The 14248-nt window shown below is 37.8% G+C and overlaps 1 protein-coding gene across 7 annotated transcripts in view; it reads left to right on the top strand.

The window, feature by feature from the left end:
• KIF1B (kinesin family member 1B) overlaps positions 1 to 14248 on the top strand; it is a 135564-nt gene that overhangs the window by 59398 nt on the left and 61918 nt on the right. For all 7 annotated transcript variants that reach the window (XM_074377450.1, XM_074377453.1, XM_074377452.1 and 4 more), the window contains 7 exons: positions 5078 to 5157; positions 6234 to 6309; positions 9532 to 9611; positions 10123 to 10229; positions 11017 to 11100; positions 11324 to 11504; positions 11630 to 11702. In XM_074377450.1, the coding sequence (XP_074233551.1) occupies positions 5078 to 5157; positions 6234 to 6309; positions 9532 to 9611; positions 10123 to 10229; positions 11017 to 11100; positions 11324 to 11504; positions 11630 to 11702 (681 nt within the window). The remainder of the gene's footprint in view (positions 1 to 5077; positions 5158 to 6233; positions 6310 to 9531; positions 9612 to 10122; positions 10230 to 11016; positions 11101 to 11323; positions 11505 to 11629; positions 11703 to 14248) is intronic.

Here is a 14248-nt window from a genome sequence, read left to right as displayed (position 1 = left end):
TGTCCCTTTACTTCTCTTTATTTTTGACTTAAAAAAATGATGAGGTGGTAGAATACTTTTACACAGGTGTTACTATTGCTTCATTCAGGAATAGCCTGTTGCCATATGGAAGAGACCTACGTTACCCATTGTAAATATCCTGAGCCCTCCACAAACCTCTGGCAAAAGAGAGTGAAGGGCAGTTGCTTTCAGTTTGTAGTTGCAACTCAAACTAAGTTGAGATGTTGTATCCTTGATTTGGATTCCTACTTAAAAAGGTTTTAAACATGTAGCTACAGCAACTACGTGGTGGCTCTGGTGTTTATTAGTCTGGCATCAAAGTCAGTACTGTGAGTGCCATTGCTTAGGCTTAGACTATAAATAGCCACAGATATCCATTACAGAAGCACGCAAGGGTAAATGCTGTGCTAGGCAGCCTGAGGGCCCAGTGCTTGGAACACACTTCTGAAGCATGCTGTGTTCAGTACAGTAAAACCTATCTGATGGCTTCAAGGAATGTTCCATGTTGTAGTAAGCATTTAACTTTTTAAATATCACAACTTAAACTGTAATTTTTTTTCAGGGAAATATTTCTGACTTGTTCTATGGACTTCTCTGCCACCTTAACTGAATCATGATGAAGAAATTAAATTGTGCTTAGCCATATGAACATAATTATGGACCAAGTGCTGTACAACTGGCTAGGCACAACATGGTGTGAGATCAAAGGTGAATGACGCCTGAGCCCAACATTCCTTGGAGCTTTAAAAAAAAGTTCCTGATGTCACTCGATTTTTTTCAGAATTTTATAATGTACAGTACCTGCAGGAAGAAAGGACCCTTAAAGTGTCTCCTTGATTCCTCATTTTTGGAGTGTGAATCCCAATTTCAGTTTAATCTTTAATTAGGCTTCTAGAATGAGTCACGAGCAGCACTGGACACCAGCATGCCAGGCCTGCCTGCAGAGTAAGTTGATGACTCAGACTGAAAGCTGTCTTCCTGTTGGCATCTCTATTTTTTTATACTCAGTTTGTTACTCAGGCTTGAAGGAAGAATAGTCCTCATTCTTTCTTAATTTATAGTGAGCTGTTTCGTAGAATATTTTCTTTAAAACCTATTGATTGTGCCTTTATTAGACTCAACTCAGGGAAAAGTGTGACCTCAGGATAATTACTTAGTTTCTCTGGTCCTCAGTCTCTTTATTTCTAGAATGCTTCCAGAGTAAACGGCTTTTTTCATCACTGAAGTTTTGCTGGTATGGCACTCAATATCATTTTCTCTCACCTTTCTTCAAAGTTTTAAAAAAATAGCTTTCTAGACAACATAAAAATTACAACTTGAAGCTGTAATGAAAAATGAAAGTAATACCTTAGTCAGGTTACTCATTAAATCTCTTATCTACAAGGCGATCATATTCTGATTTACCCTCCAGGTGGTAAGTAAAATCAGAGTTCACATTAGAGTTGGCAGGAAGATGGTAAGAGGATTCCTAGACAGTAACTTTGCTTCCTTGGGGTGAGTTTACAGTTGTCCCAAAATAGAATAGCTTTAACACAGCCAGCTAAACCTCTGCTCTGACATAGTCTTTTTCTGAAGATAACCAGTGAGGAAAAAAAAATATTTTAAGTATCTCATAGGTCAGTTTGTATTTCCTAACCAGCATAAGTAGCTTGTGGACCGCAGCATATATAAAAGGCACTAGTCTAGGTGCTGTTGGTTAGGCGTCCTGTTACACCATTCCTTTGTTTTTGAAGTTGTGGCTTTGATTTTTTTTCCGGGGGGAGGTAATTATGTTTATTTATTTAGTTAGTTTTTCAATGGAGGTGCTGGGGATTGAACCCAGGAAAAGTTGTCACCTTGAGAGTGTAAAGATTTCCACCCAGCTGTCTTCAATAAGACTTACCATCTTATAGGTTATGGTGCCAGTTTGTCTTATATTTGCCCTTTTACAGTCATTTGCAGAAGCATTTAGAAGCATTTAGTTCGAGTTGTTGTTGAGCAACTTCTGTGGCGCATTATATATATGCTCTTGACAACTTGGTACCTGGACACGTCCGTTCCTGGCCATCTCACTCCTTGCCAGAATTGTATGGGTTTTTCCTGGTTGCTGGCGCTCCAGTGTGGCTGGCTTGTTTCCTCACTTAGCTTTGGAGTGACATATACACTGCCTTTTATTCATCCCTGTTGGAGGACTGTGCAGGGATACCCTTCAGGTAGCTGTTTCAGTCTTTCAGCCTCTGGTTGTGATCCGGAATGGGGGGTCGGGGGTGGTTAATGAGAACCAGTTTAGATGATTATGCGTCTACCCTCCTGACCTTTCCTGCAGACTTGTTCTACTTTGTAAGTGACTCATTTCTTTTCTGGGTACCTCCTACATAGCTCCCTTTATATCCACCTTACTGATAGCCAGGCCTTTTCTAGCTTTTATCAGTTTTGCTCTTTGCCTAGCTTAGCTAGCTGTTGTCCTTCCTTTTTTCCTTCATCATCATCATCATCATGCTCTTCTGTTTCTTCTGACTTCTGTACTCCTTTGCTTTTGCAGCTGCTGCCTTGAATCTTTACTCTTGGCTTTTTGACATGCTCCCATGCTTCATTCCAGAAAACCAAATGCCAGAGGGTTTAGGGCTTGTATTACATACTCACAGTTTCTTTCTATGTAGATAGTTATGTTTGGGGATCCCAGAGGCTTCGTACAGTAGCTTGTTAAATGAATTATACAGTGAAGTATTTTGTGAACTGTTAAGACTTTTCACCCTGAATCATACTACTGTCGTCTCATCATTGTTATCACCATCATATCTGACTTTCTAATTTCATCTCCATGGCTAGCGTTTTCTGCTTTTTGCATATGCTCATCCTCTTGTTTGGTACCCCTTCCCTCTCCATTTTTTGCCTCATCAGTTCCTGCTGCCTATCCTTTACTCACAAGGTAAGTATCACTCAGCTTCAACTCATCCCCCACTCCAGCGGACCTGCGAATACTTCAGTCCTAGCACTCAGCACACTGTTCGGTTGTTTTCTTCTACTGTTCCCATTCACAGTCCTCGAACATGCTGCTCTAGCCCTGCTGCTGTTCCTGGAAAATGCCAGGCATTTCCTACCGATTCCCTCACATGCCCATGTGGCAGTTCCTGCTTTTCCTTTGTCTCTACTCACATAGAACCTTGTCACTGAGCCCTGTCCAGAGAACCCCACTCCAGATTGCTCCCTCCTCACCCTTCCCCCTACACTCTCTCTTTTCCTTGCCTTTATTTATCTACAAAGCTCTTATCACTGTCTGTCATACTATACACTTGACTTATTGATTAAAATTGATTGATTTTCTTGGTCTCTTTACTAGAATATAAGTCTCATGAAAGGTAAAAATTTTGTTCCCTGACTTACTTCTAGTTGCCTAGAACAGGGCTTGGCATATAATGGGGTTATATATAATTATTGAATGAACAAATGACCAGTTACTTCTTTCTCTCCCTAATATAGAGTAAGCTCCTTGAAATCAGGAAACATGTTTTAGTTCTTATATTTCTCACATGTAATAAACACTCAGCAAGAGATTGGGAAATTGTCACTCTAATAGCTACATGCCTTCAGATGAGATTAATACTAAACCTTTCTCGGGGAAGGGTGTAGCTCAAGCAATAGAGCTCATGCTTAGCATGCATGAGGTCCTGGGTTCAATCCCTGGCACGTCCTCCAAAAATAAACAAGTAAACTTAATTACCTCTCCCCACCAAAAAAAAAAAAAGACTTAAAAAAAAAAAACTAAACCTTTCTGTATTGGGTATTGGGTTGTGTTCAGGGAATATTGTGTTGTAGAGGAGGAAAAATATCATTCCTTCTACCCTTCTAGGTTCTTGGCTGGGGACCCTTAACAAAAGGGAGATTAACAAGAGAAAAAGCATACAAGTTTATTTAATACAAGTTTTATGTGACATGAGAGACTTCATAAGGAAATGAAGACCCAAAGAAGTGTTAAATATGAGCATTTTTATGCTAAGTTTGGTGAAGAGTGGAAAGTTGTGGAAAGATGTGGTAAGACAGAGGGGGATGAGTCAAGAGTACAGGCACACCTCGAACATACTGGAGATTCAGTTCTAGACCACCACTGTTAAGTGACTATCACAGCAAAGTGAGTCACACAGATGTTTTGGTTTCCCAGTGCATATAAAAGCTAGGTTTATACTATCCTGTAGTCTGTTAAGTGCAGTAGCACACAATGTATATATCTTAATTAAAAAATATCTTATTACTAAAAAAAATGCTATCATCTGAGCCTTCAGGGAGCTGTAGTACTAACATCAAAGGTCATTGATCACAGATCACCATAACAAGTATAGTAATAATGAAAAAGTTTGAAATATTGCAAGAATTACCAAATTGTGACAGGGAGACACGAAGTGAGCTAATGCTGTTGTAAAAATGGTACCGATAGACTTGCTCAATGCAGAATTGCCATGGACTTTCTATCTGTAAAAAACACTGTACCTGCGAAGTGCAGGAACATAAAGCACAGTAAGACGAGGTGCACGTGTACTAAATGGGAAGCCTTATCAAGGCCTAATTCAGATTCTTCTTGGTGTTCCCCCATCTTTGGAAATAAGGACACTCCTTTCCTCCAGGTGTAGGGAGTTTATATCTCCTGAGGGTCTTATGACTTGCTTCTGGAGGAGATCAGAGTCCTTCCTGCTTGTACCATTTCTTAAATCACTTCAACTTAAAATATTCAATATGCTGAGGCATCATATTTGGGGGGAGCATGTTCTGAACCCTGTCGGTGTTATGGTGAAATTATAATGAAACAAAACAGCAATGAATACCTTTGGGAGAAATATTCCCTTGCATTTTGGAATGTTAATACTACCTTTCTTCACTCACACACACACACACACACACTCTTAAGGTATTTTTATTAGGACTTAAAAGAATTAATACATCTGGGGCTGATTTCTTTATGTATTAAGAAAGGAAAAAAAATCTCATCATAATAGATTCTGCCTCATATCCTTAAAGGGCATCACCTGCTTCTTGCTGTCCTTCCTAGACATGGTATGTTAAATTATAAGAGTCTGCCACTTGAACTGTGAATTTCCTTCCTTAGGAATCAGAGAAGATCATTGCTGAGTTGAATGAAACCTGGGAAGAGAAGCTTCGTAAAACAGAGGCCATCAGAATGGAGAGGTCAGGAAGTTAAACTCTGGGAATGTTTCTAAATTTTCTGGGGAATTTGGACTACTTTTATAGTAAGAAAAGGCAAAATAGTAAAAACGAAGAACCTTTCCTCCTAAAACAAAACAAACAGAACCTGGCTGGGACTTATGGCGAGATTCACACTCAAGTGAAATTCACATAATGTAATGTTCTCTAGGGACTTGAGTTCTTAGTTACTGTACTAAATGTTGCTGGGGATCCATATAAAAATGGAAGATACTGAGGGATAGGGTTTTTAATTTGCAAGATAACTGCCTTTGATAAAGGCCTAAATTTAAAAAGCTGTTCTGATTATCATATTTCAGAGTTACTTTTTATAGAACCTGTTTGGTAAGATTAAGTAGTTTGAGTTGCAAACATTTAAAATCCGTATTTTATCTTAGCCTCTCAGTTTTCTATTCAAAAGATGAACATAACTCAAAATAATACTTTTGCTATTAGGCTAAATATACATTTTTAAAATAATAGTTCTTATCTTCCCCCTTCATGGAAGATGAAGTGGAGGTGAATTCTGATGTATAAAGGAATGTATGAAACAATTAGAATTTTCTTATTTATTGTAGAGATTTTAAGCTAGGATTGCTGAACCAGTCTGATGCTGGGCATGGGAACATGACATTTGAGAAAATTTATAGATAATATTCCCTATATCAAAGTTACTTTCTGATTGCTTTCTTGGATTTTTAAGAAATGGTTCTTTGAATTGGATGTATTATCTTAAGGGAATATTCCTTTCTTCCTTTTTTATATTAGTAGACATATTCTTTATGAATTATTGTCTGCCTCCAAAGTCAGATGTGAAAAAGTGCTTGTTTGGGTGAATATAGCTTTACCTAAAATAGGAACATAATTTATTTTGAATGTACTGTTTCTCTTAAAATAATTTCTCATTAATGATGGGATAAGCAGAGACTTTCACATTTGTACCATGACTTTAATCGTGGACAGTTGCTTTTGCTTTGGGTGCTTTATTTCCCAGTTCATATTAGACTGAGTTACTTGACATTTTGGTGGTGTTATTCTGATGTGCTTGTTGTTTTTCCTAGAGAGGCCTTGTTGGCTGAGATGGGAGTTGCCATTCGGGAAGATGGAGGAACCCTGGGGGTTTTCTCACCTAAAAAGGTAGGAAACAGTGTTGTGAAGCTTAACCAAACAGAAGCACTTTTGTTTGCCTTAGTCACCGAGGCACTTGGTGTCTTTCAGGGGTGCCTCTTCCTTTTCTTTTAAATCTTTGGTGTTGGCTTCATTTCCGTATTTCTGATTTCATTCATACAGTACAAGGCCAGCTTGTTTCTAAAATGCTTTCAGAAATGTTTACTGTTTATAAAATAAAATCCCAGGCAGTAAATCTGTAACTTTTGGTCATGATTCAGTATGTTTACTCATCTTCATTGCTGCTTTCTCTTAAGTTCCCAGCCTAACCCAGCATGTCTTGCTTCAGTTGGGCTCCTCTTTCTATGTAGATTTTCCCACAGATGCCAGCAACCCTGCATTATAACTCTTTGGAAGCAATTTCACCTGTTCAGGTTTGTGTGGAAAAATACCACTTCAGTTTGCTTCTACAGTTTGTGTGATAGACAAGCACTGTGCTGAGTAAACAATTTCTGTCCTCATCCTTCTAGCCTCCTCTGCTCCCTTCTCAGTTTTTTTTTAAAAAATGACTCCAGTAGTTACTGTCCTACTTACATAATCGCAGTTGCTAAGTAGTAGATACCTTTTAGCTAACTAGAATAGCAAGATGCTTGCTTGCTTGCTTGCTTTCTTTCTTCCTTTCTTCCTTTCTTTCTTCCTTTCTTCCTTCCTTCCTTTCTTTCTTTCTTTCTTTCTTCCTTTCTTTCTTTCTTTCTTTCTTTCTTTCTTTCTTTCTTTCTTTCTTTCTTTCTTTCTTTCTCTTTCTTAACTAAATTGCCTCTTAGTTATTGTTAGAAATTAGAAAACTATTATGAAATGATTATTTTTTGTGCTGATTTATATGACAGTAATAGAACATGTTATTTGATGATGTACAAAGCATATATTTCATACTAATAGTAAATGGTCCTTCACTTCAAATGACTTCAGATTGGCTATTGGAGACTTAAACATCTTCATGCAAGGGTCTGATAATGGTCTCTCTCTGTTAGCATAGAATGGGTAGGGAGTTTTCAATTGGTACTTTTGTTTTATATGGTAAGAAATAGTCCTGTGGTTTTTGCTAGGATTCTTTTGGTTAGGCTTTTCTTTTTTATAAATTCTGATGTGTTATTTTCAACAAAGAAGATTGATTTAAAGACATGTTAGGTACATGCTGTAGACCTGGAACAATAATAACAGTATTTTATATGTTTATATTGCCAAAGGTCAGTGATTTTCAGTTTAAAAATTTTTCCTCCAGTAAGACATTATTTATTCAAATATATTATTTATGATTATAGAGATTTTAACAGTTATAGAAGCTTGATAGAATTTAGATTGTGCCTTTGCATGTATCTTAAGGTACTTTATAACATCTTTCAATGTTAAGAACCGTGGGGAAAGTTTTTATAACAACTTGTACAGTTGTGGCATTTAACACCAATCATAAATAACTTGAATACATACTGTTTTATAAACAGCACAAAATTCCAAACTGAAATCTCTGGTTTTAAAGCTTTTCCTTACTTTACCCATCTTGCTTTAACTTTCTAGACTTCTTCAAGCGAGGAAGGGATGGATATACATACCACTGACCAGATCCAAATTCAGTTTTAGAACCTGTTTCTGATGTGTTAACTTGATTGTGGTAGTCATTGCACAGTGTGTGTATATATATATATAAAATTGGCTCATTGTACACCTTAAAAAAATCATGTTGTACAATCTAAATATATACAGATTTTGTCATTCATATCTCAACGAAGCTAGAGGGAAATACTATTAAGGCAAGAGAAAAAAAAAAAAAAAAGAACCTGTTCTTGAGGTTACCTTTTCCTCAGACCAGTGTCATGACAGGTTTTAAAGAACGCTATCCACACAGGGCTTTGGCTTTCTCAAACTAGCAAGATCTTAACCTACAGAGAGAGAGAGCAATAGATGCTAGTTGGGAAGATGTAGGGGTTTCCTAATTTCTTTTTAATCATCTTTTGCAGTCCCTTTTCTTAACCCTCTCATCTGACTCTTCTTTCATTTTTCCACATTTGCTGGCACTATCTTGAGTAGATTTTGACCCCAAGACCATGTGACTTATTTTTGGATTCCAGTGGGGTATTTTCACCAAAGAAGGTTGGTTTTTAAAAGATTTTAGAACTATTAGAGTTAGATGAAGATGATTTTTATAAGATGTATTATTGAATGTCAGTAATTTTAATTTCTTCTTTAAGATAAAGACTAACAAACTAAAGACAATAATAACTGCGCCCATGGAAGAACTGATAAATTTTAAAGGGAAATGACAGAGGATGTGGGAAAATATTTATAAAGTAAATGACAAATTAAATATTTCTTGAGGTTGTGAGAGAGGAAAAGTTATTTTTCCTCTACCTTTCTGAGTTCTTGGCTGAGACCCCTGTAATAGAAGACAGATTAACAAGAGAAAAACAAAAAAGCTTGTTAACATGTATACATGGGAGATACCCAGGGAAAAATGAGTAACTCCCTGAGATGGCTGAGAATTCCGGCTTAAATGCCATCTTAATAGGGAAAGGGGAGGGGGAGGTCAACCTCCCAGGGGAGAGTCATTGCTTTTAAAAAGGAAAGGTGAAGGGGCTTTAGAAGAGTAGATGGGAAGAGTGACCATTTGTGACAGTTTGGGTGTGGTGTCAGCCTCCAGTTTTCTCTCCTGGAGAGAAACTTGTTGAAACTCCTGCAAGGGGATTGATGACAAGTGAGTTTCTTTGGGACTGTCTGTCTTTAGGCAGATAAGGGGAATTTAGAGAAAGACTCTTTTTGCATGTGCTGTTTTTCAGGTGCCTACAGCTCAAAATAATCAATACGTCAAAGTGGCATATTTAGGGTGGCAGATTCTGCTGCCCTTCGAGATTTTTGTCCAGGTGTTTACAGAAATTATGATTAATCTATCCAGAAATGGAATTAGCCTGCCCTAATTTTTCTTTTGTATTCTCCACACTTTGACCTTATCAAGAGTTGGATCTTGTTTTTTACTCCAGAATTCATGTTTTTAAGTAGAATACATTAGTGCAGTTTGGGAAGGCCTGAAGAGAGTACTTTCTGTTTACTATGGAATTGCAGCTAAGAAGGAAGGAAGTCCCTCTTTTAGGTACTTTGGGCATTTTCCATGAAGCCATCAGCACTCCTGTAAGTCCCTGTTATTCTCACAGCCCTCTCAGGGATGTTCGCTCCAAACTGATTATCTGTAACCATTTTCAGACCCCACATCTTGTTAACCTCAATGAGGACCCACTGATGTCTGAATGCCTGCTTTATTACATCAAAGATGGAATTACAAGGTACATTTGTTTCCTCTTTTGGTCACTTAATGTTTTCTTTTCTCTTAGATGATTGAATAACTAAAAAGTTGTTTGTTGAAAAATTTCTTGTGATGATTTGCTGTTTTTCCCATCTGAAATAGTTACAAACTCTCCTCTCTACTCTTCTCAAATTATTTAAGTGTTTTAACCAGCCGAACAAATTAACATGTATAGTTTTTTCCTACCAGACCCTAAGTAAAATTTTTCCTTCTGCCATCTTATGAGAATTCTTTCAGGAGATTAGTTCACTCGTATCTTGTTATAATGCTGTGTGAGTTATTTGGTGTATCATTGCCCCTTCGTTTCTTATTCTGATGAAGGGAGGTTGATCACATATGAAAATAGAATTTGCAGTTCAAAGCCTCTGATTAAAAAAAGGCAATACCTTTTTTGTACATACCAAAGAATATTCTTTGGGAGAAAGAGGCTCATTGTTTGCAGTGCTTTTTGTGTCTGAATTTCCCTGGGAAACACTTTCTCTTGTGTTCAGGGTTGGCCAAGCAGATGCTGAGCGGCGCCAGGACATCGTGCTGAGTGGGGCTCACATTAAAGAAGAGCACTGTATCTTCCGGAGCGAGAGAAACAACAGTGGGGATGGTGAGAGTTCTTGGCTTTGCTTTTCCAACAACCTTTTCCTTCTGTATTATGAGAAATCCCCAAGACTTGGTATTCCCTATCTCTTTCAGTGATACTTTCTTGTACAATCTAATATTTGAAAATGGGGAAACCTGGGCTGCTTATAAATGCAGAAACGGACATAGTTACTTTACATGAAAAAAGCCTGGACAAAAGGAGCCCTTTTGTTACTGCCAAGAATTGAGCAGGGCATAGGCAATTAGGCTTGGTCTTGAATGTTAATTATTTAATAGACAAGAGTGGAACAAATATCCTGGGTAGTGGGAAATTTGGAGGACCTCTAGTCTTAATTCAGTAGAATTTATTTTTATCTAAAAGGGAAGAAGAGATCAATCTTGATTTTTGCCCAGGTTATTAACAAAACAACAATAATCTAATATTTTTATGCTTTATAATTTATTCCTCCCTTAATCAAAATATTAACTTTTGATCTTAAGTTTCTACTTATTACCTAGATCTCATACTTAAGATTTCTGATAGTTTTCATTTTTATATAGTGAACTGTCAGATACCACTGAAACTGACTCTTCTTTTTCCTTCTTCTGAGGTTTGTTAGATTCATTTAACTGTTTCTATCTGAGCCATAGCCCTGGTTTTGGTACCCTAAAATGAACTATTATATAGGTGCTAAGCCACTTGGTTGGTTGCAGGAATCTCTTCCAGTTACCTTGAATCCTCATCATCATCGGCTTTCCATTATTTTCTTCCAGTGGTTTGTGATGCTAACATTAGTTTGTGTTCCTCTTAGTTATTGTGACCCTGGAGCCCTGTGAACGTTCAGAAACCTACGTAAATGGCAAGAGGGTGGCCCAGCCTGTTCAGCTGCGCTCAGGTGAGACTGGGAGAGGTTTGAAGTCTTCAGAACACTTGTCTTGTGCAAGCAACTCTAATCTTTAACTCTTTGTTTAAAGGTTGAAGTAATAGTCAGCATTAGGATTTACGTTCTTGTAAAACTCCAAAAGCTATCTTTTTGCATTAGGGAGAGTGAGGTTATTAACCTTAGATACTCTACATTTGAAAAATGATTTCTTAACCCTGTTTCTGTTTTGTGCTAGGAAACCGCATCATCATGGGTAAAAACCATGTGTTTCGTTTTAACCACCCGGAGCAAGCACGGGCTGAGCGGGAGAAGACTCCTTCTGCTGAGACCCCCTCTGAGCCTGTGGACTGGACCTTTGCCCAGAGAGAGCTTCTGGAAAAACAAGGAATTGATATGAAACAGGAGATGGAAAAAAGGTAGTGTGCAGATGTGATGTGGCTTACATGACTGTCACTTCTTTTAAAAATGTAGTAGAATTCATGAAATAGCTCAGCGATTCCGTAATTTATTCTTCCCTCTCTTGCTTTTGTGTTCCTTCTAGGCTACAGGAAATGGAGATCTTATACAAAAAGGAGAAGGAAGAAGCAGATCTTCTCTTGGAGCAACAGAGACTGGTAGGAGCCCACCCTGAGTCCTCTGTTAGGAAAAGGCAGCTTGCTCTCACACCTTTCCTGTTCCACAGACAAGCACTCGGCCGATTGCTTACCCAGCAGCTCTCATTGATACCATACACTATTCTCTCATTTTCTTCATGGAGAAGGAACTTACATCTCCTAGTAGCCTTAGTCTGAAAAAGTATCCTTAAAGGTACTATTTTTGTGCCTCTTATGTGTTAAAGTCATATCTTCTATCAAAACCAAGTGCGTTTTGAGGAAATAGTGGGAGCTTTTCTGGTAGCCTTTGCCTCTTGATATAGTGGTTTTTGAGTATGCATCAGTGGTGGTTCTTTTAATAATAATTACTTTGAATATTGAATTTGATGGGTGTTTGCCTTGGTTTTGTTTCTGATCACCTGATAGTACTAATTCTCTGCTCTTGGGCTGACTTGGGGATTGTTCTTGTGCTGGGCAGACTTTTTTTTTTTAAGTTAAACTGTGTCTAAAAGTGTTGCTGCACAGTTGCATGTGTTAATCCTTTTCTGTTCCCCTGCATGGAGTCTGAATTCTCAGTAAGGGTCTCCGTAGCATGTGGGGTGACGGTGGAAGTAGGGGCTGCACAAGCAACTCCGGCAGGAGAGGGAAGCCTGTTTTGCTCTGGCTTGAGAAAGGGTTTGCTGAGCAGCTGGAAAGTCAGTTTAAGGTTGTAGTTTATAATGCTAATAATGGCTGTAGCGTTTTATGATGTTAATTGATTACTAGGTTTTATAGAAACTCATGAATAAATAAGTTTACGCATTAGTTAGATTTTCATTTTTAAAGTCATCCAATTTTGGTTAACAAAGCCCTGGTTATAAGAACCTTCCTGGCATTCATTTGATATGTAAGAAAAAGGCATAACAACTTTTGGATACTGTGGATGCATTTTAGGAAATTTTCATTTCATTTCAAATTTTCATTTCAGTTTAGAAAATTTCATTTTCTGAAATTTCATTTCAGATTCATGGACTTCTTTTAAGATAAGAGGGTATTAGGGAGAAAGCTGGATTTCTTCCCTGAGCATAAAACACAGCATGTAGAATGCTGAATGTGAGCTATAGCCTTGTAGCCGTGCTCTGCTTTGGAGAAGAGAGGCTGTTGCTAACTGGGCCAGAAAAGCCAAGGACTTGTGCAAAAGCAGTCTTTTCCAGGGCAGGTCAGTTCTCAGACTTAGCAGTGGGTTAAACCAGTTAGTTTGTTATCTTGGAAATTATAGTAAAGCCCAAAAAAGAATGGATTGCAAGAATAAATCAAATGTTTGAGGCAAGATAATAAGTGTTATAGATAGAGTCTCTTTAAGAGGAGGCCTGCTTGGCATTTAGTTTGTAATGAAAACAGATGGATTTAGCTGCAATGTGATTAGGGGCTTGAGAGCTTTGTGACACATGAAGGAGCCTTTTATCTTAATAATGTAGTATAATCTAATAACATGCTTCTGATGGTCTGTGAGAGATCAAACGAGGACAGGTATAATTAAGCTGGATTTATTATTAACAATAGTGCCTTATATTTGTATAGTGCTTTATAATTTACAGAGAGGTTAACATCCATCATTTTTTTTGATTCCCAAAACAACCCTCTTTGGTAGGTGTATATGTAAATAAAATGACAACTATTACCTACAGTTTATCGTTGAGGAAACCAAGTCTAAAAAATGCTGTCTTGCCCACTTTTAAATACATGTGAGGTCTTGGGTCTGAGGCTTAAACTTAAACTTGGGTCTTCTGACTTACTTCATTGTTCTCTCCAGTAGAGCAGTGCTTAGGAGTCTTGTAAAAATGCTGATGCTGATTCAGTAGGCCTGGGGTGGGACCTGAGAGTCTGTACTTCTGACAAGCTCCCAGGTGATGCCAGTGCTGCTGGGACCAACCTTTGAGTAACTAACTAGGTGTAAAACATAGTGATGGCTGGTGCTCTCCATAACCAAGAGCTGATGATCATTCTATGCTCTGAAATGAAGACAATGACCATTAAATAAAAAGGAAGTAAATGTCTCTAAGACATATTTAGTTTCCAGGGAACATACTTAGTCTGCAAGTAATCAGGTTCTGATTGTCATCTGCTCTGTGTATCTAAAAGTAATGGAGGATTTCAAATGCAGCTCCTTAAAGCAAGGAGGTTGCTTTCCTCCTATAAGTCCAGCTGTCTATTCCACTCAAATTTCTTGTCCTCCAGAGGAATTGATTTCTAATACTTTAGCCTGAAGACTATCTTCAGTAATAATACTGAATAAAAATGTTTTTTTTTATGACCCTGTATTTGTCAACCAACAGAAATAGTTTGAATGCATCCTATGGATAAATATTATGAAAAATTCCCCAAATGTGTCACATTGTTACATTGCTGAACATTCTCTTAGAGTCAGTGCTCGATTATACACCTGGTCCTTTCTGTGTTTGCTCTTTTGTACATGTTTTGAGTATCTTCTCTCTTTTATATGCATAAACTTCATGCAGAGTCTCTTCAGGAGGCCCACTTTGTATTCGTTACATAATGAAAACAGAAGGATCATTTAGTGACTTGTG

This window comes from Camelus bactrianus, chromosome 13 (genome assembly GCF_048773025.1).
Source record: "Camelus bactrianus isolate YW-2024 breed Bactrian camel chromosome 13, ASM4877302v1, whole genome shotgun sequence".
Classification (NCBI taxonomy): Eukaryota; Metazoa; Chordata; class Mammalia; order Artiodactyla; family Camelidae; genus Camelus; species Camelus bactrianus.
This window is presented reverse-complemented; position numbering and strand designations above follow the sequence as displayed.